At 48.3% G+C, this 26,943-nt stretch overlaps 2 protein-coding genes across 15 annotated transcripts in view; one reads left to right on the plus strand and one right to left on the minus strand.

The window, feature by feature from the left end:
- Window positions 1-26,943, plus strand: part of MCF2L2 (MCF.2 cell line derived transforming sequence-like 2) — a 205,670-nt gene that overhangs the window by 103,310 nt on the left and 75,417 nt on the right. The gene's annotated exons all lie outside the window — the stretch shown is intronic.
- Window positions 497-26,058, minus strand: B3GNT5 (UDP-GlcNAc:betaGal beta-1,3-N-acetylglucosaminyltransferase 5). Of its 4 annotated transcripts, none has more exons than XM_077348283.1 (2): window positions 25,883-26,058; window positions 497-4,333 (listed from the first exon to the last, which is right to left on the minus strand). In XM_077348283.1, exon 2 carries the CDS (start codon window positions 4,017-4,019, stop codon window positions 2,880-2,882), a length of 1,140 nt encoding a protein of 379 aa, XP_077204398.1. In that variant the 5' UTR covers window positions 4,020-4,333; window positions 25,883-26,058; the 3' UTR covers window positions 497-2,879. The 4 variants fall into 4 exon arrangements, with proteins under 4 accessions (XP_077204398.1, XP_077204400.1, XP_077204401.1 ...); XM_077348285.1 differs by lacking the exon at window positions 25,883-26,058 and adding an exon at window positions 7,708-7,867; XM_077348286.1 differs by lacking the exon at window positions 25,883-26,058 and adding an exon at window positions 7,779-7,858.

A 26,943-nucleotide genomic window follows, 5' to 3' on the forward strand; every position in this document is an offset into this window, starting at 1 on the left:
CGTCTGTTTTTTTCTTATCTTGAGTACTGTTTGTGTAACAGTAAACAATCTTTTGCACCTTCCAAGTGGTAGGCTTGTGGTGAGAATTAAAGGGCACTAGCTCCCACCCCAACTCCGCTTACTTCCAGGTTGTGATGCAACAAAACAGGACAAACACTGAGGTGTGTTCACACATTTGCAAGCCACTGTAGGAGTGAGATTCCCTCAAGTCACATAGCGATTATTGCAATTGTATAAAACTAGGCTGAAAGCCCATTGCATCCAGGAATGCAACGGGTGCTAATGGCTAATTAACTTGCCAGCAAATTTCAAATCTTTTAAGGTTTGCTAGCCCTTGAGGTCAAAACGTGGCATCTTTAATAAAGGTTGGCTTCCGGCTGACGCCTGGAAAACTCAGTAATTCCCGACTGTTAGAAGTAATTTCCCTAAAGTTACATAGGCAGTGTGCAAGAGTTCTAATTCTAAAAGCCCCCCCCAAAGTCAAATCCAGACATAATTACAAAATACACAAAACTGTTTATTGAAAATGGATCTTTTACAAAAAAAAAAAAAACCCTTGTGATTCAGAGCAAAGTGTCAATAAATAAATCCTCCTTTCTGTGTAAAAACAAAACAAAACAAAAGTCAAATAGCTGCAATCCAAACAGGTAAAACCTAGTTTCAGTAATACACACCTCTGTGCAACAAGGGTCAAAGCTGGAGTGGCCATTCAGGCTGACACAATTTTAGTTTCCAAAGAGACAAAACAAAATTGTCTGACAGCCTTGCTTTTGGAGCCCTGGCAAACCAGGGAATTTCCCATTTTAAAATACGCTTATTTGAGGAGCAGACAACATTCCAAGCCCCCAGAGTGTAAGAAATGGTCTGGCTACCCTTGCAAAAGACAAGGAGCCTTCATTATTTCTCTGCATCAAGATAACGTTTTCCTTAACTGAAAGCATTGCAGACAATTTCGCCATGTCCCTTTAAAGCGAATAAATATTTAAACGCAACAGACCGGCTGTAAAATAGAAAAGAAAGCACACACAGATACGAACAATCATATGGTCAGGTCGAATAATCAACACTGGTCAGAGGCACTAGCTCAGGGTGCCTTTTAACAATCTGGAACTGGGGGACATTGTAGATACTTCTCAGATCAGGGGTGGCCACACTGTGGCTGTCCAGATGTCCATGGACTCCAATTCCTATGAGTCTCTGATGCTGGCTGGGACTCCTGGGAATTGTAGTCCGTGGACATCTGGAGAGCCACAGTGTGGCCAACCCCTCCGTAGATATTCAAGAGCCAGCTTTGCAAGATCAGAAAAATCCCCAACACATTCTTCTGAAAACCTTTCCTAATTGTCATCAGTTGGAGTTTTTTTGGGTTATTTTAGTCTCAGATGTGTCATGGTGTTGATTTTAAATTGTCCAGAAGGCTACAGAAAGCATATAAAACCTACATTCAGTTTATCGTTTGCACTTCAGGGTTTTGAAAACTAGCATCTGCTAAACAGGGGGGAGGGTGGGGGAAGCAACCAAAGCCACCCCCCCACCCCAAATTATGATCGGGGGAGGGGGGAAGGGTTAGCACGAGGTGTACACTTGGACATTTTATGACCAAGGCCTAACCATGCTTCCATTCCCTTCTGGAAACTGAAAGTGTAGCTGTTTTGTTCATAGTGCGTAAAGAGGAGAGAGACAAGTTGGGAGAGGGGAAAATAAACTTATTTTTGATTCCACCCCCTCCCCATACACACCTTACACTTGAAGGGACATTACATTTCTATATAAAGTTGGCACCGATTTCAAAAGTTAAGAGAGATCTAAAGTGAACACTCCTCGTTCTATGTCCTCTTGTGCTTCCCAAAGTCATAGCTTCTTTTGACTTCTTCCTTCTAGAACCATTCTGTTATCTGTGTGAGGGGTATAAGCTACTTCTTCTCCTCTGACGTCTCGCTCAGCTCTTAAGTTGTATACTTCCTCCTCCTCCTGTCTCTTAATTTTTACAGCAACACACTGGGCAGGGAAGCTACCACACTGTGGAGGAAACCAACGGAGAGGGTGACGCCGGCTCTCTGCAGCCCAAAAATGTATTAGAATGCTCAGACAGACTCCTGCAAACACTCAAGATTTGAGGGTTCACCTTCTCACTTTACCAAACTCAAAGGCAGTGTGATCTTCGTGTGAGCTTATTTCTATTGCAAACAGCTTACCACAGGAGGCTACAGTAAATGGATCTCCGGGCTGGATTCACGGAGTATCCGAACCACGGCCTCCTTTTGGTCTGCCTTACAGCTGGATTAATTTGAACCGGTGCCTGAAACCCACATTAGCCACTCTTACATAGCATTTACTTCTCCCAATACCTAAGTGATCGGTATTCATTAGTATTAAAGCGCGTAGCCAACCAAGTCACCGTGGAGAGTCTGTCTAACTACTTGCAGTGAAAGGCCTTTGCAGCCAGGTATGTTGCTCGTCTCCTCTGAGTCATTTCCAAGTATTACTGCAACGGAAGAACACGATGCGTGGGCTTCATATAAGAAGTTATACGTTTTCCCGAGTTTTTGGTTCATTTCTCCCTCCAGATAAGCAGGTCAGCATTTAGAAATGTAAACTTTTTCCATGTTTGTTAATAGTTTTCCAAGCCCAATCTTAACCCGCTTGAAAAAAGACACACAAACCATCCCCTGTCGGGGAAGTAGCGGTTCAAATAGCTACAGGGACACTTTGGTGAAGTTGTAAAAGGAGTGAATTAGGTATAGAGGCAGGTATTCACATTTTACATACATTTCTTTCCTTTTCCTGTGTATATCCTAACCCCCCCCCAAAAAAAATCCAATTCAGTGACACCTCATTCCATTTTTGGCTCAGTTAAGTCCGTGTCAGTATTCAAGTATTTAGAACAGCGCAGCCGTGCATGGATAAGTGTCCTGGTAATATATTTTGCATAGCAGCACGATGTTAACTATTTTGCAATACATTCTACCCCAAAACCCCGAAGAAATGGTCTTCACTTTTGGGTCAGTAGCCTTCTTCCAAAGGTAGCGGAGGTCTTCCACGTGGCCGTGAGACGTCATCATTTTGTCATAAATACAAGGGTGATACGGAGCCTTCCCTTCCCCAGAAAAAAAATGGTGATATTGCGGGACAACCCCCATCTTGTTGGCACAGAGACCCATGAAGACATCGTCGATGTAAAGGCTTGTATTAAGCGTCTGTGAGGCCACAAATACTTTAGCTGCCACGTCGCTGGATATTACATAAGCAGCCCCGGCTGTGTAGTCCGGATAAGCAGGCCACGGGTACATTTCGTAAGGGACGTAGTATTTGCTGGTCTTGTCTCTTACGGGGGGTGAGCCACGGTGGACACGCCCGATCCAGAGGTCCTGAACGCCTATCTGTGCAAGATTTTGGAGGTACTCTATGAGATTTGGCATGTGAATGAAAATGTCGTCGTCCGCCGACATGATGAACTTGGCATGAGGGCAGTATTTATTTACCCAGCTGAACTGCAAGAGCAGCTTGATGGTCAGGTTGTGAAATGTATCCATGAAGTCCTGCTGAATCAGGTCGCCGTACTTCTCGTCTTCCGCCCGCAGCCCCTTTTGCATTTGCTCTCTGCGCGCAGAGTCTTTCAGCTGCCCCAAAGCAAACAGGGTCTTTATGTTGGCGTTGAAGTGGGAGTGGGCATACTCGTCGCTCCCCCACGTCTGCCGGATTGCGTCTCTGCGGTAGCGGTTTTCCGGCGAGCTCTTCACAAACAGCAGGAGGAGGATGTCTTTCTGCCGGCATTTCTCCGGGTGGTTGATCAAGTATCGGTAGCCCGCTGTCCTGTCCCCATCGTCCTTGCTGACAGATAGGCTTTCGTTCACAAAAGCATAGCTGTTGACGAGGTACCTATACGAGTAAGACTTCACATGGCTGACAATGTTACTGTCATCAAGCGGTCCCCAAAATATCATGAGACTCAATATGAAACAAGTGGCAAATATCTGCATAAATTGGCATTTCCTAACTCTTCGGGGATTGACGTACATCGTGGAGCCGGGTCTGATTCCTTGTTCTGCTTAAGGATTTGTGTTTTTGAACAGAGTTCTTGCCAGAGAGCTTACAGTCTCTCCTTCAGGAGAAGCGTTCATTGTAGAAGCATCTTTCTCTCGGATGGTTGCATCAACGGAAGCCAGTGCATTAAAAGCCCTCCTGCTCTAAACGCTGCTTTGCGGTGTGGGAGAGTCTACAGGAGAACACCGACCAAATATATTCCTTCCTCTGCTGCATCTTCAGCTGGCGGAAACATCATCTCAGGACTGATGCTCCCTTACATCTTCAGAAAAGGGATGGATGCAAAAGTCTGTTTTTAAAAAGGAGATAAAGGAAAGCAAAATGTTATTGCCATTCTCTAAACCCTCCTACAAAAGATCAGACCCAGAACTAGGGAATGATAATTAACCGAAGGCTTTCCCAGGCAGAATCAACTGGCTTTTGTGGTTTTTTCATGTCATGGGGCCATCTTCTGGTAGCTTTTGCTCCTGACGTTTTGCCTGCAAAGCGTCAGGAGCAAATACTACAAGAACATTAAAAATAATATTTATTATTTAATTTATATCCTGCCCTGCCTGACGAAGGTGGCATACAAAAGATAAAAGGTAAAATACAAGAATCCCCATAAAACATGGCCCCATAACCTGAGAAAAATACAAAGATAATTACTTCAAAACTTTTTCAAAAGCCCAATTTTAAGAGCTAATCAGCATGATAGCATCGTAACCCACCCTGAGCCTTTGAGGACGGGCAGGCTTAAAGATAATAAATAACAATAATGGTGATAAAAAGAGCAGCAATGTCTGCAGCTTCTTCACAGCTGCCTCCCCTGCCACTTGGAAACATGAGTCAGTTTCCTGAAACCCTGGGGTTTCTTGACAACTCCGGAAGGGCTTCCTCAATTGGTGGAAATTAATTATTTTTTTAAAAAAATTAAATTTGCTAAGCATTTATCGGGTAATATGACCATAGATGGTCGTATCAACCCACCCACCCATCTCAATGGTGGGCCTGGAGGGGGTAGGAAAGTTGGGAAGAAGAGTTGGTTCTTATCTGCCGCTTTTCTCTACCAGAGGAAGTCTCAAAGCGGCTTACAGTTGCCTTCCCTTTCCTCTCCCCACAACAGACAGGCTGCATGTGGGGGAGCGCAGAATCGAACCCGGCATGCCAGATTAGAAGTCCGCACTCCTAACCACTACCCCAAACTGGAACTGGAGGGGCCATGTGTGGGCCTGTGCACAGCTACACTTCCCACCCAATATCCTGCACGATCGTGCCACTTCTGGGGTTTCTCACAGTCTGAAGAATATTTCAGGGGTTTCTCAATGGTAAAAAAGTTGAGAAAGGTTGATCTAAGTGGAAACGGCATTGTTTGGGGGAGGTGCCCAATTCCATGCTAGCGTCACCAGCAGAAAAGGAAAGCTCGTGAACCCCATCAATCCACTACACCAGGGGTAGTCAGCCTGTGGTCCTCCAGATGTCCATGGACTACAATTCCCATGAGCCCCTGCCAGCGTTTGCTGGCAGGGGCTCATGGGAATTGTAGTCCATGGACATCTGGAGGACCACAGGTTGACGACCCCTGCACTACACAACACGTTCCTGGTTATCTCATTCCAGTAGGGAGCGACATTGGTCTGAATAAAATTTTCAGCCCAGCAGTACCTTTAAGTTCAATTCAGTTTTTATTCAAAGGATAAGCTTTCATGGGCACGCACGCTTCTGTACTTCTTACGCTGCTCAAATCAGACTTCTCATGAAGCGTGCATACACAGGAAAGCTCACACCTCAAATAAAACTTTGCTGATCTTAAAGGTGCCACTAGAGTTTGTTCTTCAGCTTCTGAGCTAGGAGATAAATGCTGCCCACAGCAAAAAAAAAACAGTTTGATTACTCAAAGAATTTTATTGTCTCGGGGGAAATTATTGCAGCCCTGTAAGATAAGTTAATATCCTTCCACTTTTGCCAGATAGGGGAAACAATAGGAACTGAACTGTGAACAAGGTTCATTGTTCAAGCCCCAGGATCCTGGCGTTCAGAAATTTCCTGCCTCTGAATGGGGAGGTTCCCCTCAGCCACCCCCGGCTGGTAGCCATTAATAAATTTATGAATTATCTAATCCCCTTTTCAAGCTGTTTATTCCTCAGACCATCACTGCATCCTCTGGCAGCAAATTCCACAATTTTAATCATTTTCTGTCAAGTGGCATTTCCTTTCGTCCACCCTGAACCTACTGCCCGTCAGTCTCATGCCCTGCCCAGTATTTTTGGAGACGGAAAAGTTCTTTGTCAAATCATCCCAGGCATAACTTTATAAACCTCTACCGTATCCCCCACTCCATAGTTTAGTCTTAGCCACTATGCTACCCGAGCTGTAAAAGTGCCAGTGAGAACTTTAGGTAATATTGTGGTGTAGCGTGTCAGATTAGGAGTTGGGAGACCCAGGTTTGAATCTCCTTTGCCGTTGGAACCTTGCTGGGCCTACTCCACAGGGTTGTTGTGTTAATAAACGGGAAGAGAGCTATAAGCTGCTTTGAGTCCCCCCGAGGAGAGAAAGCTGGGGTATAAATGGGGAGGAAGAGCCTGAATTAAAAGGGATCCCCGTACAAAACCACACCCAATCCCTGTGCCTTAGAGGTCCCCGTCCCAAAGCAGAGGGGACAAAAGATGAGAAGGACGGTTACACATTGAATTGCCATTTCTGAGGGAATATGGCCATGTGCCTTCACCCACACCTCCTCTCTGAGGAGAAAATGATACAGTTAAAAAAAAAAACACCTCAGAAAAACTTCAATTTCACCCCCTCGCTTCTTCCCCTTCACCCTCCACCTCAAGGGAAAGACTCATTTGTTGCGGAAACAGGAAATGCCGGACCCGTTTCCTGTTAGGGGAATGTCCAGGCCAACAAAGCAGCAATCCTCCATGGCACACCTATGGAGACCATATTCTTGACATCTTTCCTGGGCTACCAGGAGGGCCGTAAAAACCACGGCCAGGCAGCTTACGTTTTGGACGGAGCGCCAACCCCTGTTCCCCAACCCCCTTAAAAGTTGCAGAAATCACCTGTCTCCTGCGGGAGAACGGATTTCCCCATCTTTATGGGTTCTGGATCACGCTGCATTCTTTAAAAAAAAAAAAAACGCCCTTGTTACGTCCAAGATAATACTCGGCCTCGCTCGTATCAAACCGTCTGGACCGGAGCGGCCAACTAACTATACAAGAACGCAACCCCAATTAAAGAAATAGGAAAGCGGGGGGGGGGGATGGAGACCCTCTATGCGCCACTCATTAAACCCAAAATTTACCACCAGAACACACGGCCCCGGTCCAAAGCAGAGAGCCGGCACCAATCAAAAGCATGACTGAGATCAAACCAACTGTACAATCAGACTATACAATCAAAGCCAACCATACAAGAACGCAACCCCAAATAAAGCAATAGATAAGCCAGGGGTGGGTGGGGGAGAGACCCTCTATGTGCCACTCATTAAACCCAAAATTTGCTGCCGGAATGCACGGCCCCGGTCCAAAGCCGAGAACCGGCACCAATCAAAAGCACGCCTGAAATCAGACCGTTCTGAGTTCGTGCCTGCAAAACCACGTGTTACGGTGGCAGAATAAGGGGAAAGGCGCAGCCAAATTCTACAATTTCGGGTTTAAAAGGAAGAATTAGGAGAAACCGCACCCTTGCTGCTCACGCCAGCCACTGCTGCTATGGGAATCCACGCCGTTTACCCATCATGGTTTTCCTCGTACCTGATGCCGCACCTGTGGGCCGGGGAAGCAGCAACGCTCAGCTCAGTTCTTCCAAACACCTATTGCTCTCCCTCCCCCTCTCCCAGGCTACGGGTGTACCCTGCACCTTGGGACTTTGGACTGCACCCTTCGTTGTTCGCAGAACAAGGAAGTTCATTTTCCACGCCCTATGGCTGCCAGGGAAAGGGAGACCAGGGCCTTTCCCCAGCCGTGTGGCTACCTGCAATCCCTATAGGATTGAGACGTGCTGGTGGCACACAAAACTGCATTCAGTTTTTCGACTGAGAAGTAGGATATGTTTAAGTGCGTCTCCACAGTGCAGGCAAAACGTTCCCCAGGCCGAAGGAGATCAGGCAGGCCTCAATCAGAACCGGGGCCTTGCCGGTCCTGGCCTGAGGTCAGAAGTCCTGCGGGGCCTAGGATACTTCCGCAAGGCTTGTAAACCGGAGCTGCTCAAGCAGGCCTGGGGTTGAGGCCTAGAACATGGCTGAGTAGAGCTGGCCTCCCTATCAAAGTCCTGACTGCACAGCATTTGGGGCTGAAGACTTCTCAAGCCGCCCCCGCCCCCCCCCCCAGTGTTCCTTGCCATTGAAATCTAGAACAGGCTATTATGGATGGAATTGCTTCCTTAGCGGTTTTAGATTTTTCATTATTGGCTGCGTACGTATCGTATTATGAGGATTGTGGTTATGATGTACCTTGCCTCGAGCCCAAAGAGAAACGGCAGGTAATTTGTAACAAGAACAACAATAACAGTGGTAAAAGTGGCTGGCTGGCTGGCTGCAAACACAGGAAAGCAGTCCTTTTAAAATGCAAATTATACAGCGTAATTAAGGCAAGGAGCCAACGTATCACCCCATAATGTATCATCCAGACAGTTAGAGCGGTTTCTTAGTGGAACAGGTTTCCTCGGGAGGTGGCGGGTTCTCCAGCTTTGGAGATTTTTAAACAGAGGCTGGAGAGCCATCTGATGGAGAGGCTGATTCTGTGAAGGCTCAAGGGGGTGGCAGGTTACAGTGGATGAGCGATGTTGTGAATATCCTGCATAGTGCAGGGGGTTGGACTAGATGACCCATGAGGTCCCTTCCAACTCTATGATTCTGCAACTTTTACTGCATTTTTCCAATTTTTTTGCTAGGAAGAAACTAAGTCCTAGCTATCAGGGAGGGAGGAAATGGATTCATCCTTACATGAAAAAATGGTAGAGGCGATATTGGTAAGTCAGGGCCATAACCAAGAAGGATGAAAGGTACTGCCAGGACTTCTGCAGAAAGAGGTAATCAGAACCTTCATAGTAATTATGTCAGAGTCACATTGTTTGCTCTGGATTACTAAAGTGATTACGGATTTCACCATCATCTTGTCTTCCTGTACCTACTCACCGGTGATGCTAGATTGCATAGTCCCAAGCATATTGTGCTTTAATGCAATTTTTGAAAATGTATACTTTGCTGTAAATAAAACAGCTAGGCTAGGGTTACCAACCTCCAGGTGAGGCCTGGAGAACTCCCAGTATTGCAACTGTTTTGCATCCTAGAATTTATTCTCCTCAGAGAATATGGCTGCTTTGGTGAATGGACTCTATGGTATTATACCATATCGAAATCTAGTTCCTCCTCAAACCTCCACCTTCCTCTGGTAGCATACTCAGAACTCCAGGAATTTCCCAACTAGAGGTGGCAACCCTAAAAGCAGCATAAAATAATAGAAGCACACTACACTTACTACTTAAGTTTTCTGGCCCTGCTGGTGGACCTCCTGAGGACACCTGGGTTTTGGCGACTGTGTGACACAGTGTCCTTCCCTTTCCCCTCCCCACAACAGACACCCTGTGGGGTGGGTGAGGCTGAGAGAGCCCTGATATTCCTGCTCGGTCAGAACAGCTTTATCAGGGCTGTGACTTGACCAAGGTCACCCAGCTAGCTGCATGTGGGGGAGTGGGGAATCGAACCCAGCATGCCAGATTAGAAGTCCGCACTCCTAACCACTACACCAAATTGGTCATATCACCCAATAAATGTTAGCAATTAAAATATATATATTAAAGATTAACTCCCACCCATTTAAGTAACCCTCCCAGGGATGTCACAAAACCCTGGTTGAGAAAGGCTGACCTAGAAAGTTGATCAAGATAAGTAGCCATGTTTGTCTCTAGCAGGAGAAAAGAGCTCTAGCGCTTGCTCTTTTCTACACCTGGAGGTTGGCAACCCTAGTTGGAAGGCATTTCATTTATACCATGCCTTTCTCCCCAATGTGGGGCCCCAAAGCATCTTACACAGTTCTCGTCTCCTCCATTTTACCCTCACAACAGCCCTGTGAGGTAGATTAGCCTACCCAGCAAGCTTCAGCAGTAGACCCAAGTATGAGAATTCCAGCCTGACACTCTAACCACAACAGAAGGCAGGCTGTGATTTAAAGCAGGGGTAGTCAACCTGTGGTCCTCCAGATGTTCATAGACTACAATTCCCATGAGCCAGCATTTGCTGGCAGGGGATCATGGGAACTGTAGTCCATGAACATCTGGAGGACCACAGGTTGACTACCCCTGATTTAAATCACATCCCTTGAAAGGGTCTTGTCCCTGTGGAATTTGACCTCAATCTCATTTATTGATGCCCTGGATTTCTAAACTCCCTGGAAGATTGTTTGATCGTTTCCTGGAAGATCATTTGAATGTTTCCTGGAAAATCATTTGATCATTTGCGTGTTGTCAAGACGAGAAGATTAGACATAATCGCTGGTAAGATCCTATCTTTCAACATGAGAGCATGATTTTTAAAAGTGACAACTCTTTGTAAGATATATTTGCTCACATTCCAAACCATGTTTAATCTGTGGACTCTGTGTTGGAATGGAAAAAAAATGGAACAGGAAATGTTGACGCAGGGGCCGGGCCAATTTAACTGGAGACAGGATCTCACCAGCTAAGGCACCGTTCCAAGGAAGGCCTACCAATACAGATCTTAACCAACAAGCTGGTTTGCAGAAGAGCCAGCAAATCCTCACAACACCCCTACCCCAAGGAGATTAGACCACTAGCCAAGGGATTCAGACAGTAGCTGAAACAGATCAAAACTACAGCATTTATGCTTAAAGGTTACTAGCGTGAATAAGAGATTCAGGGTGGCCAGTATATTGATCTGAAGCAACTGAACAAAGTTGGGAATCCAGTGGCACCTTTAAGACCAGGGGTAGTCAAACTGCAGCCCTCCAGATGTCCATGGACCACAATTCCCAGAAGCCCCTGCCAGCGAATGCTGGCAGGGGGCTCCTGGGAATTGTAGTCCATGGACATCTGGAGGGCCGCAGTTTGACTACCCCTGTTTAAGACCAACAAAATTTAATTCCAGTTATGAGCTTGAGCACTTTTCTTTGGATGCACTTTAGTTTTCTGAAGACATGCGCGTGCCCACGAAATCCTGTACCCAGAATTAAACTTCGTTGATCTTAAAGGTGCCACAGGATTCAAACTTTGCTCTACAGCATGAGGAACACTGCCATAAACCTGCACCCGAATGCTCAACAAATCCAGGCTCCTGTTAAAGCCCAGCAAACACACTTCAGTTAAAAACCTAAGAACAGGCAGTCTATGGGATGCGGGTGGAGCGAACCAGAGGTCCAAAACCAACGGAAAAGAGTCAGGCTGGATTTGTAATCAAGTGAGCCCGTCCCTAATCGCAGCGCACTTCAGCACGATGGGCGGAGGGGAAAGCTGTGCAAGCACTTTGATAAGCACAAGATGAAATCAGCACTTCTCACACCACGAGTTTAAGCTCTTCTTTATTTGGGGCGATACAAACAATGCGGCGTGCGCACACGCCATCGTCCCCAGCGAATTAAGCCAGTCAGCAGCTGCCGAGGACAGAATGCCATGACAAGCTTAGCATCAGCTGGCCGTATTAAAATGAAAGCAGGAACAAGGAGTAGCACTGCATCACCACACCCATTTGCCGTTCTTATTGCAACCAGGAAAGTGAGACGTCGTTCTGTCCTGACATGTTTTGCCACCTTGGTTGCCAATGTAGAACGATAGCCTAGCCCAGGGACTTCCCAAAAGCTGCTACTTCCAGGGAACCCTTCTAGCCCTCCCCAAAACTCAGTGTTACAGCAGATGAAAGTGTCCTGCATTCTGCAGGGGGTTGGACTAGATGACCCAGGAGGTCTCTTCCAACTCTATGATTCAGGTCATGTTTTAGGCAGCACAGCTGGTATTAACCACGTCTCCTGGGCCTCACTGTTCGCCTGCAGGAGTGTACTTCTTGCAACATAGCTGTTTTATAGGACTTGTGTTCTAGCATGTAAAGATGTCGCATCTGTTTAGGAATGGCTCTTCTCAGGGGCACACGACAGTGATGATTCTACACTAGTGCACTTCAGAAGTGGAGTGCAATCGCATGAGCATGCGGAGCTGCCCAATACTAAATCAGAGCCTTGGTCCATCTAAGTATTGCCTACTCAAGGTCTCAGGCACAGGTCTTTCGTAGTACCTACTGCCAGATCTTTTAACTGGAGATATTGGGAACTGAACCTGTGCACTTCTGAATGTTAAGGAAATGTTGTCCCATTCAGCTACACCTCCCCCCCGCTAAGTGTAGTGGTTATCTGGCATGCCAGGCATGCCAGGTTTTCATCTGGCATGCCAGGTTCGATTCTGCACTCCCCCACATGCAGCCAGCTGGGTGACCTTGGGCTCGCCACAGCACTGATAAAGCTGTTCTGACTGAGCAGGAATATCAGGGCTCTCTCAGCCTCACCCACCTCACAGGGTGTCTGTTGTGGGGAGAGGAAATGGTAAGCTGCTTTGAGACTCCTTCAGGTAGAGAAAAGCGGCATATAAGAACCAACTCTTCTTCAGTAATCTCAGGACTCTCTCAGCCTCATCTTCCTCACAGGGTGTCTGTTGTGGGGAAAGGGAAGGGAAGGCAATTATAAGCCGCTTTGAAATTCCTTCGGGTAGAGAAAAGCAGTGTATAAAAACCTGCTCTTTTTCTTCAGTAATATCAGGGCTCTTTCAGCCCCACCTTCCTCTGTTGTGGGGAGAGGAAAGAAAATACGATTGTAAGCCACTTTGAGACTCCTCCGGGTAGAGAAAAGTAGCATATAAGAACCAAATCTTCTTCTTCTTCAGCAATACCAGGGCTCTCTGAGCCTCCCCTCCCTCACAGGGTGTCTGTTGTGGGGAGAGGAAAGGGAAGGCGAATGGAAGCCGCTTTGAGCCTCCTTCGGGTAGAAAAAAGCGGCATACAAGAACCAACTCTTCTTCCAAGTGGTACCTTAATCTGTAGGCCTCCTGTTGCGCATGTCCCGTATTACGAGAAGATCAAGTTATTCAGTAGGGAAAGAGCAATTGCAGGGTCAGGGATAACAAACCTTCTAAGGAGTTCCTGGTACATATATCTTTTCGATGATAAGCTTTGCATGGATGATCACAGATTGCAACACCAAGCACAATGGTATGGCTAACCCTGTGACTTATTTTGTAATCCCTGCCTTCAGGGACTCTTACCTCCTCGTGACCAACGTATCATAGTCCCGGTTTAGTCATTCAGCATTTCTAGAGAGAGTTCAGGCTGGATTTGATCTAGAACTCCCTGAGTAGTTGTCTTTTTGCATCCCTAGGCACCAGGATTTGTTTAAAGAGTCCCCTGTATAGGATTACAACTACTTCTACAGTTCCACCCTCAGCATTAGTACACGACATTTCAGAAACATGAGGGTATGCTGCAAAGACAAGGAATCATAGAATTACAGAGTTGGAAGGGACCTCCTGGGTCATCTAGTCCAACCCCCTACAGTGTGCAGGACACTCACATCCCAATCGCTCATCCACTGTCACCTGCCACCCCCTTGAACCTCCACAGAATCAGCCTCTCTGTCAGATGGCTATCCAGCCTCTGTTTAAAAATTTCCAAAGATGGAGAACCCACCACCTCCCGAGGAAGCCTGTTCCACTGAGGAACCTCTCTGTCACATTTTATTCAAGGCATGAACTTTGGTGTGCACACCCACTTCCTCAGATAGAATGTCACAACCTCTATTGGGTCACCCATGTCCACATATTTCTTCAGCTCTCCTCAAAGGATTCAACAAGATGTGTAAGACCAGATCTTCCCTTTCAGAATCCATGCTGGTTCTTCCCCAATAAGCTTTTGTTCATCAGCGTGCCTCCTAATTCTATCTTTAACAACAGGTTCTACCAACTTACTCAAAACTGACAGACCAACTGGCCTGTAATTTCCTAGATCCTTCTACATGGGGGGTGGGCGGGTAATATTAGCAAACCTCCAGAATGGAGGCAGATTTTATTGATAGCATATTTTTGTCAGGAGATCCTCAAAGTTCACATCGGAGGCCTTTCAGAACATGAGAGTTCTTTCCACGCGGGGCGCATTTTGTTGACAAAAGGATGCCTTGTCCAGAATAAGCCAAGCACAACACTTGGGACCGGCCTAGAAGGTGGCCATTGCCACCTTACGGAAAGATTTTTCTGTGGTAGATAGCTGATGGTCAGCCCGTATATGGTTTTCAAGGCAGGAGATGTTCTGGAAGTTTATTATTGTTTGCCGGACTCCGCATGGCAACCGTAAACGTCTTTGGTGGTCTCCCCAGGGCCCGATCTGCTTAGCTTCCAATCTGACTAGGCTGGGCCATCCAGGCCAGAATCAGCCACTCAGACTGACAGCTTGGTTTCAGGCAGAGATCCTACAAAACCACCCACTACCTGGTCTTTTCAAGGAGAAGATGCCAGGGATCGAACCTGGGACTTTCTAAATTCCAAGCTAATTCTTTCCCACTGAGCCTTAAATAGTTTGTCTGTGTGTGTGTTTTGGAGGGGGGGGAAAGAGGACCGTTAAAAAGACAAATTATGACAACGGCCTTTTAAGCATAAAATCATGCCGTGCTTCATGGCAACCGGTCCCTTAGTAGCAAACAGGAATCTTGTTATTCCAAAGTGCCATAAATTGTTGCTTAAGTCCTCGGCCGTGGGCTAGAGTTAGAGTCAACAGCAGTTAGTCTTTTGAAAGTCGCCATAAAGTATTTGCTAGTTCCTAGCTTATGAAGAGTCGGTGCACAGCCCCAAACACCTTCCCCTGTGTTCGGTTGCGTCACACAACTGGCTCAAATGTGTCGTTCTGTTTTGTCCAGTTTTGGTGGTTTGTTTGCATACCTCCCTTCAAAGGGAAGAACACGGCCTGTTACAAAATCTGGGGCCAGGGGGAGAGAGAAGATTTGATTGATAGAAAGGTCTCAGCTAATCTATTCTTGGCTAACAAGATAGAGTTCTGTTGTGGGACTCTGCATGCACGGGTGAGGCATGCTTTGCGTCAAGGGTCTCCAGCCTTTTTGAACTTGTGGTTACCTCTGGGATTCTGACAATAGCGTGGCAGGCACAGCCCCAAAATGGCTGCCGAAGAAGGCAGGACCAGCCACAAAATGGCTTACACCTCTTAACTTCAGCTTGGTTGATTATTTAATTTTATTACATTTATACACTTATATCCTTTGTGGCTCAGGGCCAGCTTGATGTGGTGGTTAGGAGTGTAGACTTCTAATCTGGTGAGCCGGGTTTGATTCCCTGCTCCTCCACATGCAGCCAGCTGGGTGACCTTGGGCTCTCCACAGCACTGAGAAAGCTGTTCTGACCAAGCAGGAATATCAGGGCTTTCTTAGCCTCACCCCCCTCACAGGGGGTCTGTTGTGGGGAGAGGAAAAGCTGCTTTGAGACTCATTCGGGTAGAGAAAAGCGGCATATAAGAACCAACTCTTCTTCACAGTGAAAGCTTTGTAGTACAATACAAAGGAAGTGTCATGAACCTTATATCAAGTGTCATCAAGTGTCATGAACCTTATATGATCCTGCGTTGAGCAGGGGGTTGGACTAGATGGCCTGTATGGCCCCTTCCAACTCTATGATTCTATGATTCTATTCTATGATTCCAAACAGTGGAACATATCACATTTTCATTATAACATTACACTATACCCTTTAAACTTTACAATTCTCCAACTACGGTAATTTTTTTAGCCTGCATATCCATAGATTCAAAGTTTAGCAGTTAAAGAGTGGCAGCCTCTTATCTGGAGAGCCGGGTTTAATACACTGTTCTTCCACATGCAGCCAGCTGGGTGACCTTGGGCTAGTCTCAGTCCTGTTATAGCTGTTCTCACAGAGCAGTCTGTTGTGGGGAGAGGGAAGGAAAGGTGTCTGTAAGCTGCGCTGAGACTCCTTTGGGTGGTGAAAAGTGGGGCAGAAACCAGCTCTTCTTCTACAATGAAGATTCTTGTGTTGTGGGGCCAGCTTCTGCCATAGCACTGTTTTTAAAAGTCTGCACAGCTGATCAGATCTCCAATGGCCAATCAAAAACCCACCTGAGCAAAACCCCCAAATAGGCCGCACCCACCTTCTAAAAAACAGTTTGTGGCTGCCAGGAAAGGTGTTGGTCGGTGCTGACCTCTGTATTGCATGATTATTCAGCAAGACCATAAATGACTGAGCTTGACAACACATTCATTTCTCCCAGGAAGAAACACAAACTCCCCACTACCTTTTATGCACTTCAAAATGCCTGCAATGCTCTGTTTGCGGGCATCTCTCAGCATGAAAACAAACAGCTCTGCCTGCTTCTGGCGGGCATTCACCTTACCTACCTATGCAGCTCAAGCTGAGAAATACCCATTTCTCTCTGGGCTTTCCCGCCACACCCGTTTCTGTTTCGTCTTGCGTAACACTCACTAATATATGCCTGGAATGACTTTAAATTTAAATGCAAACTGGGAAAGGGATTTATGCAACCACCAACAGCGGTTAACGAAGCAGGTTTCGATAACTTCGTCTTTTCTTGTGCAACGTATTAATTTAGCTAGAGTCTTTAAAAGAGTATGCGTGCAAACTAGATTCTAGTCCAGGGGTAGTCAAACTGCGGCCCTCCAGATGTCCATGGACTACAATTCCCAGAAGCCCCTGCCAGCATTTGCTGGCAGGGGCTTCTGGGAATTGTAGTCCATGGACATCTGGAGGGCCACAGTTTGACTACCCCTGTTCTAGTCTATTAAAAAGCCTTTCATCTCAAAACATTTTTAAGGCACAATTTCACATGTATGCATGTTTCCTTAGACATCCTTAGCAGTGTGCATGCACATGAACGCATGCACATGAACGCTTATACCCAGAATAAAATTTAGTTGGTCTTAAAAGCACCAATGGATTCAAAACCTCCTTCTCCTAGGACAGGGGTGGCCAAATTACGGCTCCCCAGATTTCAATGGACTACAATTCCCATGTTAGCAGAATCTCCAGAACACGACCCAGGAGGTCCCTTCCAACTATGTTATTCTACGGTTCTATGAGCACTTGGGCAATTCTCAAAACACAATCCTCAGGGACGGGCGGCATATAAACTGGGTCAATGAATAAATGGATAAATATACCCATTTCTACTTTCTTTTGAGGCACAGAAACTGGGCCATGAGAATCAAGCCAACACCAAGCCGCCATTTTGCCGAGCGTCACTCAACACCTCAGATAATAGCAAACAGGACATCATTATCGGAGCAGGAGACCAACATGTAAACATAGCTAGAAGCTTCAGTGCTGCTGCCATTTCCATCAATGGGATAGATTATTTACGTTTTGTGGACACCTACAGTTTTGGGTCCTAGATGCCATCTAGTCCAACCCCCTGCTCAAAGCAGGATCAGCCCAAAGCATCCTTAAGCATCCAAGAAAAGTGTGTATCCAACCTTTGCTTGAAGACTGCCAGTGAGGGGGAGCATCTAGGATCAAAAACGTTAGGTGTCCACAAAACATAAATAATCAAATTATATTAACATTTAATGAGCACAACTCATCCAGTTAAAAAATTAAAAACACAAAGTCCATCGGCTAATAGCCATTGAAATAACATAATGCACACCATGCACATGGGTCTTCCCCAAAGGTCTAAATCCCCAGCATCTGCCACTAAAAGGATCAAGTGGCTGGCAATACGAAAGACCTAAGCCTGAGATTTTGGAGAGCTGCTGACAAGACAGAATTTGGGTCTGATTCAGAAGCAGGTAACTTCAGGTGTATACATGACCCTTCGTAGCACAAAACGACCACATGCTCCTTCCGCTTTCTGCAAAGATCCAGACCGTGCACAGAACCGACCGCCAATCCCTACCCACCGCGGAAGACAGAAAGTCTGACAGAAGGGCTTTTTCCCAGTCCCACTTCCTGTTCATCTGGAAAGAACCAAACGTTGCAAGTTAACCCGCAGCTGTCAGGAGCAGGAAAAACGGTATTTACAACATTCTAGGCAAGAAGGTTTCTCTCTGTGAACTTCTCCATCAACCTTCTGGGTAATAATTAACCCTCCCGGCTTTCTCCGTTCATCTGGCCAGATCAGCAAAAGTGGTAGCAAGAAGCACAGTCAGGCATGAAATTGGGGTCACCATGGGTGTGCAGGTAGTTTTGAGTTCCTGCGTTGTGCAGGGGGTTGGACTAGATGACCCTGGAGTCAACTCCCAACTCTAGGATTCTATGAGGGAGCAAGAGAACACCCTTTAAGTAGGTTACCTACTACAGGAAGTACAGTGATTCCACGTAGTAGTAACAATTGCGTGCTGTCAAGTCGCAGCCGGGCTCCTGGCAACACTACGGATTTCAAGGCAACAAACAAAAAATGGCTCACCATTTCCTTCCGTAGGAGGATCCCTTTCAAGGGCTAACCGTGACCAACTCTGCTTAGCTTTCAAGCTCTGATGAGGTCAAGCCATTTAGGCTGCTGACTCGGCATATTCAACTCAATTCTTAGAGGGCCAAAGGCTACGCAACGCACACTGTTTCCGCGATGACTTCACTGCGCTGCTTGATAAACACAGCTACTTGGATGCATCAATGCATGTTTCTTCTCCTAATCTTTCGTCACACGGATGTTAACTGTAGACTGGAAGAATCAACCTCAATGTAGCCTGGTTTGCCTGTCTGTAGCAGTAGAAAAGAGCTGGAATCCAGGAGCGCCTTAAAGAAAAGCAAAATTTGTGGCAGGGGAAGAGCTCACAAAGGGTCCTACCCTGCTATAAATTTTGCTGGTCTTTAAGACACCCATGGACTGTTGCTCTTTTCTTCTAATTAGTTCAGACACTGGTCTACAAAAATGAATTATGGGAAGAGTTGGTTCTTACATGCCGCTTTTCTCTACCCAAAAGAGTCTCAACGTGGCTTCCATTCGCCTTCCCTTTCCTCTCCCCACAACAGACACCCTGTGAGGGAGGTGAGGCTGAGAGAGCCCTGATATTACTGAAGAACAGTTGGTTCTTATATGCCTCTTTTCTCTACCCGAAGGAGTCTCAAAGTGGCTTCCACTCGCCTTCCCTTTCCTCTCCCCACAACAGACACCCTGTGAGGGAGGTGAGGCTGAGAAAGAGCCCTGAGATTCCTGCTTGGTCAGAACAGTTTTATCAGTGCTACGGCGAACCCACAGTCACCCAGCTGGCTGCATGTGATAAAGAGTGTGGAATCAAACCCAGCTCACCAGATTAGAAGTCCGCACTCCTAACCACTACACCAAGCTGCCAGGAGGGGTTTTTGACAGAGACAATAGGGCTATACTCTTAACAAAATGCTTCAGAAAGGTGCTTTGGATAGGGACTGTACAACTGCGTACAGCGCATACTGTCTGCCATGGAAAGCTTGAACCTTCTGCTTGCGTTCTCCAGTGTTTAACATGCCAGGATAATACTTCTACTTCAATTCAACTATATTCAGATTTCCCCAGTTCAAATCCTACCTTAAGGTTCCTTGGAAATCTCATCCCATTGAATATATTCACTTACACAGCGTAATCAACCTGCCTCAAATTGCAGAGAAGGTGGCCCATAAATGCAATAATTGGCCATCTTCAAAACCAACCGCAGCCGAAAGAAAAGCAGATCAGTGAAACAATTGTTCCCGCTGACTCATTAGTCCTTTATTTAATAACTAGGGGCCAAGCCCGTTGCATTCAGGAATACAACAGGTCCTATATTGGGTGGGGTGGAAGAACTCTATGGACGGCCTCTCCCTCCCTGCAGGGCCTGGAAAGGCAGCAGGCAGCTTACGGAACTCACCGGCAGTGGCAGCTCTCACGCAGCAGGGATCTGCAGCCTCCGAGCCTCAGAGGGAAGTGGAAGGAGGAGGGGGTGATCCGGGACAAAAGGCGATTGGCTGGCCACTGGACAGAAAGGCATGCCGGTTGGAGGAGGAAGCACTCGGAGGCAGAACAGCCACCCTGAGTGGGTGTTAAGCACTGAGTGGCACTTAAGCCGTGAGACCAGCTCCTCCTCTGAGAAATATATTATGCACTTTCAAGGCACTTTAGATGTTCCTGTCTCGCCCAGGAAACCCCAGCTGCACTAGCACATCAAAAGCGCATTAACCAACATGTTCGGAATCAGAAAGATATTCACTTTACACCTGAAGCCCAGGATGGGAATGACAGTGATGAGGAACAAGCTCTATGACAAGAAGAGGATTCAATTCTTATTCAACTCAAAAGTTTTGCTTTCTGCCGAGTAGAATATGGGCCCTAGGCCAACCCTGGGGCCCCACATACCCACAAACCCTGTTCGCACCGGATTTCGTGCCTGCTCTGGCTGAACACCTTTAAAACATTAGCAGCCTTTAAATCCTTCCGCAACTCAAGGTGTCTTGAAAGGTAAATAGGCCATAAATCATCATAAAAATGATTTGAAACATAAACAGGCCATAAATCATCATAAAAACAAAATGCCATAAATTAAAAAGCAGTTTAAACCTGGCAGAAAACTTAACTGAAACTCATCCAGAACAAAACCACTGTCAGCTACCTCCTATAGCAGGGGTAGTCAAACTGCGGCCCTCCAGATGTCCATGGACTACAATTCCCAGGAGCCCCCTGCCAGCAAATGCTGGCAGGGGGCTCCTGGGAATTGTAGTCCATGGACATCTGGAGGGCCGCAGTTTGACTACCCCTGTCCTATAGCTTGAAGGAGGTATACCCGGGGGAGACTGTTCCATAGCTCTGGGGTCACCACCAAAAAGGCCGCCTCTCGTCTATCCACCAGATGAGCTTTCTCGGTTGCCAGGACAGTCAAGTGGGCTCTCCCTGTAGTGCGGTTCTCTGGGCGTCCGGCTACACAGCTGTATTTACATGCGCATCCCATGAGTTCCTGGAAGCATTTGCATGCAGGAGCACCTGCTGTATCCAAATTCCACGTCTACAATTCCCATGAGCCCCTGCCAGCAAATGCTCCTGGGAATTGTAGTCCACGGACACCTGGAGGGCCGCAGTTTGACTACCCCTGCTGTAGACAATCGTCAGAGGTTCAGCTTTTCTGCCATCTCCCCAGAAACACTGTCAGAAAGGAATGCAGAGACTCAGCTTAATTCCAAGAAATTGTAAACACCCATCTCGTACGTTAGGCAGAAGATCAGTGGAGAAACTTTAGTGGTTCTGCAAGATTTGGCCTGACCGCTTGTTATGTTGGGGCAACGGAAGGTATCTCCAGAAGGCTTTTCTCCCACCTCCAGTGAAGCGTAGCCCCTTGGAGGGTACAGCAAGGGGCAGACTGTAGTCTTATGCGCACTTCATCTGCTCACGCCCAAACTGCCTGGGTCCACGAGGGTGGCCAAACTGTGGCTCGCCAGGTGTCCGTAGACTACAATTCCCATGAGATAGCAGGGGTTCGAGGGAAATGCAGTCCGTGGATATCTGGAGAGCCACTGTTTTTGCATTTGCCTCGCTTTCACAACTTTGACAATGCCAAATGGATTTCACAGTCCTTAAGAGCGGCTCTACGTCCTTGAGGATACATTATCCCCATTTTAACTGGGGTCCGGGGGATCTCCGAAAAGTACGATTGATCTCCGGAGACCCATTCTCTCAGGGAGAACAGCAACTTCAGGGGGGGGGTCCCTACAGCATGACTTTTGAGTAAAGCCCTGCCTTCCCCTATGTCAGGGGTAGTCAACTTGTGGTCCTCCAGATGTCCATGGACTACAATTCCCATGAGCCCCTGCCAGCGTTTGCTGGCAGGGGCTCATGGGAAATGTAGTCCATGGACATCTGGAGGACCACAGGTTGACGACCCCTGCCCTATATCACCGGGAATTGCTCACGCTGAAGCAAAATCCCCTACCCTCCTGACCAGACACGCCTGATCCTGTCAGGGCTGGCCCTGGTTTGTAGTTGGATGGGAGACCTCTAAGGGACACTAGGGTCATGACACAGGGACCGGCAAAGGCAAACCGCCTCCGAGCGTCTTTTGCCCGGCTGCCAGACAATCCGAGGGTCTCCTGGCTACACAGGCGCCGTACGGTAAAATATACCCCTACCCCGTTTCCAGGACAGGCAGCTCTCTCACCAACTCAAAGAGAGCCGTCTCAAAAAACAACACTCTGCAAGCATCTGATTGGCAGCGAGGGCAAAAAGAGATGTTGGGCTAAATGGACAATTTGGGGGACACTCCCCCAAGGCCCTGCATTCCAGCTGCTCCCTCTTAGACTGCCGGAAAGGGAAATGCGAGGAAGAAAACTCAGCGACAAACCACCCCTCATTTTGGCACTATTAGTATTGATCGATCGCAACGTTTTCACCCCACCTTTTCCTCTCAATCCAAGGCGGCTTATGAGAATAGTTCTCTCATTCCCGGCTGAACCCAAAGACAGAACAGCAAGCTCCAAGCCCCTCCCTCCTGAAAGCACAGAATCAGAGAGGTGGAAGGGGATCTCCAAGGTCATCTAGTCCAACCTCCTGCAGAATGTGGGCATTCACAACTGCCTGCCCACCCACAATGACCCCAATTCCATGCCTGCCTGAGTCCCTCCAGGTTCTGCAGCATGTCCTGAAAGTCAGGAGCCCCCCCCCCTCCGTCTTCTGGGAGTCCTTTCCAAAAAGCTGGAGCCACCCTGCAAAAGACTTGGGTGCTGAACAATGCCCTAAGAGGCATAAAAGTCAACACTGCCCAGAGCCCATCATTGGCATGGGGAAGGAGACGGCCCTTCAGAACTGCACACCCGTATTACAGGAAGTGCATGTCCCTTCCTAGCTAAATCCTGTGTGTTTCCTGCAATTGTGAAATGCAGACTCCATGCGGCAGTTAGCAGGGAAACTAGAACAGCCGGAGAAGGCTGTTCCCAAGCTTCATATATGATCGGGAGTTCCGCTTTTGAGCAGGGTTGGAGCACCGTCCCTCTGAGAAAAGGCAGAAGAGTCGGGGGCGTGCAGTTCAGAACCTGGGGAAAGGGAGAAGGACAGGCTTATCAAATGACTCATGGAGTGAAAGGAGTTGAGAAAGAGAACTTTCTCTCCCTCTCCTCCAACACTGCAACACGAGGACAGCCAATGAAGCCGATGGGCAGTAGTTTCAGGACGGAGAAAAGGAAATACTACTTTACACGGTGAACGCGATTAAAACGCGGGATTCATTGCCAGAGGATGCAGTGACGGCCACGTGAATCAACAGCTCTAAAAGGTTCCTGGAGGATAAATCTATTCCCGGCAATGAGGGAAGCCTCCACATTCAGAGGCAGTCAACCTCCGAATCCTAGAGAAAGCGGAAAGCCTTAGCTCCTCTGCCCTGTTGTTGCCTGTCTAGAGGAACTAGCTGGCCGCTGTGTGAATAAGATGTATGCTGGTCTAGAGGGACCACAGGGCTACATCCAGCAGGGCTCTTGCTCTGTTCTTATGAGGGCCTCAGCCCCTATGCCCTGCTGTTGGCCCTGCAGAGGAACTGGCTGGCCACTGTGTGGGACAGGATGCTGGACTAGAGGGACCCCCGGTCTGATCCAGTAGGGCTCTTCTGAGGTTCTTATGAAGGCCTCAGCCTCTCTGCCCTGTTGTTGGCCCTCCAGAGGAACGGGTTGGCCACTGTGTAAGACAGGATGCTGGACTAGACGGACCACTGGTCTGATCCAACAGGGCTCTTCTTATGTTTCCAGGAGCCCTGTGTAACTCCAGAATTTGGCTGCCTAGGGAGTTTTGTTTTTTTTTAAACCATGCCACCTTGTTGGGATCCCACCTGCAGGGGGCAGCATAGCCTGGCAGAGCAGCTGGCAAACCTGCAAAACGCCCCAAGCACCCACGCTAGAACAGGGTGGCCAATTATGGTTATTATATCATTTATTAAATTTCTATACAGCCCTCCGAGGACGGCACAGGGCCCTGTACATAATGTGGTTAAGAATTAAACAAATTAAAACCGACATAATAAACAACAACCACAATATAAAACATGATCAAAAACAAAATTAATTAACAGTTAATGCAGTTAATGACAGCATCCAGATTATTGCTCAGGGTCCACCAACAAATTTTTATTCTAGGCATGAGTTTTGTTTAAGGCGCGAGCTTCCTTTCTGCCTGCACTTGAATAAATCTTTGTTGGTCTTATCAGTGTTATTGGGCTCGATTTTTGTTGTGTGACTTCAGACCGAGCGTCAAAGAATTGAGGCTTTTGAACTCTTGTGCTGGAGAAGACTCTTGCGAGTCCCTTGGACTGCAAGGCGAACAAACCGGTCAGTCCTAGAGGAGATCAGCCCGGACTGCTCCTTAGAAGGCCAGATCCTGAAGATGAAACTCAAATACTTTGGCCACCTCATGGGAAGGAAGGACTCCCTGGAGAAGAGCCTAATGCTGGGAGCAATCGAGGGCAAAAGAAGAAGGGGACGACAAAGAACGAGGTGGATGGATGGAGTCACTGAAGCACTCGGTGCAAACATAAATGGAAGGCCTGGAGGATCATTGTCCATGGGGTCACAATGGGTCAGACAACAACTTCAGACCAACAAGGCACCCTCTTGAATCTCATGATCTTCTCCTGCCATTGTGGCCCCAGGAAGAGAATTTCCCGTTTTTGCGGCTGTCCAAAGGTGGCCTACTTCCTTGTAGCTAAGCAATCTGCTGCAAATCAAGAAGCCAAGCGACAGCCGAACACATTAATCCAGGGGTAGTCAACCTGCGGCCCTCCAGATGCCCATGGACTGCAATTCCCAGGAGCCCCTGCCAGCCAACCGAGTGGGGGGCCGGAGAGAGAAGAGGCATCAATTTGGTTGACCTGAAACCAACCAGTTCCTCTGGCGGGGAACAGGGTGACCTCTCCCCCTACCCCCCCTCTCCCATTGCAATGTCGAGGGGAGGGGTCGAGGAACAAGGCAGGCAAAGTGCAGAGGCCGGAGACTGTTCAAAAGTTTGGGGAAATAACAGAAACGACCCGGCCACGGAAAGGGGGGGGGGGGAGACACCGCCTCTGCAATGGCTGGATGCCAAGCCGGGGGGGGGGCTGGGGGGGCTGGTGCAATACCCCCCAAGTAGCGAGCGGCCGAGCAAAACAAGAGCTGGGTCGGCTCGTTTTTCCGGATGGGAAAGGCGCAAGGAAGCCCGCAGGAGCAGCCGGGCGAACTGGGGGTGGGTGGGGGGGCGGCCATCCTGCCTCTCCCCCATTCTCAAACCTGTTGTTCCGGCGCCTTTGGCGACGAAGGGGCTCGCCTGGGCGAGAAGGAGCGGAGTAGAGGAAGAGAGGGGGGGGTCATTCATTTAGAGAAGATGCTGAAAGCAGCAAGGAGGAGCCGGCCGCCCCATTGCAAAAGACCGGCCCGGTTCTAGTCGGAGTTTCAGAGGAGCCCCAACGACGCTTTTCTTTAGATCAAGGGGGGAGGGGGTGTAAAAAAAAAAAAAAAGTTGGAAAGCCTTCTTTTGGGGGGGGGGCGGGAAACAGACACCCCCGTGCCGCTTTTGGCGCTTGAGAAGTTCAGCAAACTCATCAACTTGAAAAAAAAAGTTTTAAGAACTTAAGAGCAGCACGCTCAAGCGGGGTTTTCGGGGCCCGGAGGGAGCCCCGCCAGCTTGGCGCTCAAAGCCTCCCCGAGCCCACCGCCCTTCCTCCCTTCTTCCTTCCCTCCTTCCATTTTCCTTTAGTCTTCCTTGCTTTGTCCCCTTTCCTTCCTTCCTCCCTTGGAGCGCAAAGGACGACCGCTGCCCGCCCGGCAGGCGAGCGCCACACTTTCCCTTTCTTCCAGCCCCACGTGGGGAAGGGGCTTGGCGGAAAGTTCAGCCGCGCAGGGAAAGTGGCCACCCAGCTCCCGTCTCCTTCCCGGCGCGACTTACCCAGGCAGGAAAGGCGGCCGGGTGCGGGAGACGCCGCCTCGGCTGCCATGGCGCGGACGGAGAGGGACTCAACCGGTCGCTCTCCCGGGCTCCGACTGCGGCCGCGCCTCGCCAAATGCGCCCCCGCCAGCCCTTGGGGCGGATAAGAGCCTCGCCGAGCGCGCCGCCCAATCGGCTGGCTGCGGAGGGGGGGAAGGCTGGAAACTCCAGCCCAGCGCCTCTCTCCGGCCACGCAGCCGCCTCCCCTTCCCCCGCCAAAGGGCCGCCAAGTTCGGACCCGGACTCCAACTGGGTCGGCCTTCAAGGGGACGCCGGACTTGGGCGATTCAGACCTACAGGGCGACCCACCAGAATAGGTCTTCAGGGAAGGCCCTTGAAGCCACATGGCATGGGGCAGGGGTAGTCAAACTGCGACCCTCCAGATGTCCATGGACTACAATTGCCATGAGCCCCTGCCAGCAAATGCGGTTTCTCAGTGGAACAGGCTTCCTCGGGAGGTGGTGGGTTCTCCATCTTGGGACATTTTTAAACAGAGGCTAGATTAAGGTGACTGGATTTTAACATTTGGTAAAGCGGGTCTTGATTAAAAATTTGGTCTATATGGAGCAACAAAAATTTCATAGAACGCATAGAACGCAAAAAACAGTATTGTAATATATATTTTTAATTTCAACATACGAACAATTTGCCAGGTACCCCCAGATGTCCCTCCAAAAGTGGGACAATCTGGTCACCTTAGGCTTAGATAGCCATCTGACGGAGAGGCTGAAGGTGACAGTGGATGAGCTAGGGGTAGTCAAACTGCAGCCCTCCAGATGTCCATGGACTACAATTCCCATGAGCCCCTGCCATCTGGAGGGCTGCAGTTTGACTACCCCTGAGGGTTGTGAGTGTCCTGCATAGTGCAGGGGGCTGGACTAGATGACCCAGGAGGTCCCTTCTAACTCTATGATTCTATGAATTGTTGAGAACCCCTGATCTAGATAGACAAAAGAATCTCCCTTGAGCTCTTGATCGGTTTAAAGGCATTGGCTCCCCCAGCAGGGAACCCTGCAGTGCAT

Source organism: Paroedura picta, chromosome 8, assembly GCF_049243985.1.
Source record: "Paroedura picta isolate Pp20150507F chromosome 8, Ppicta_v3.0, whole genome shotgun sequence".
Classification (NCBI taxonomy): Eukaryota; Metazoa; Chordata; class Lepidosauria; order Squamata; family Gekkonidae; genus Paroedura; species Paroedura picta.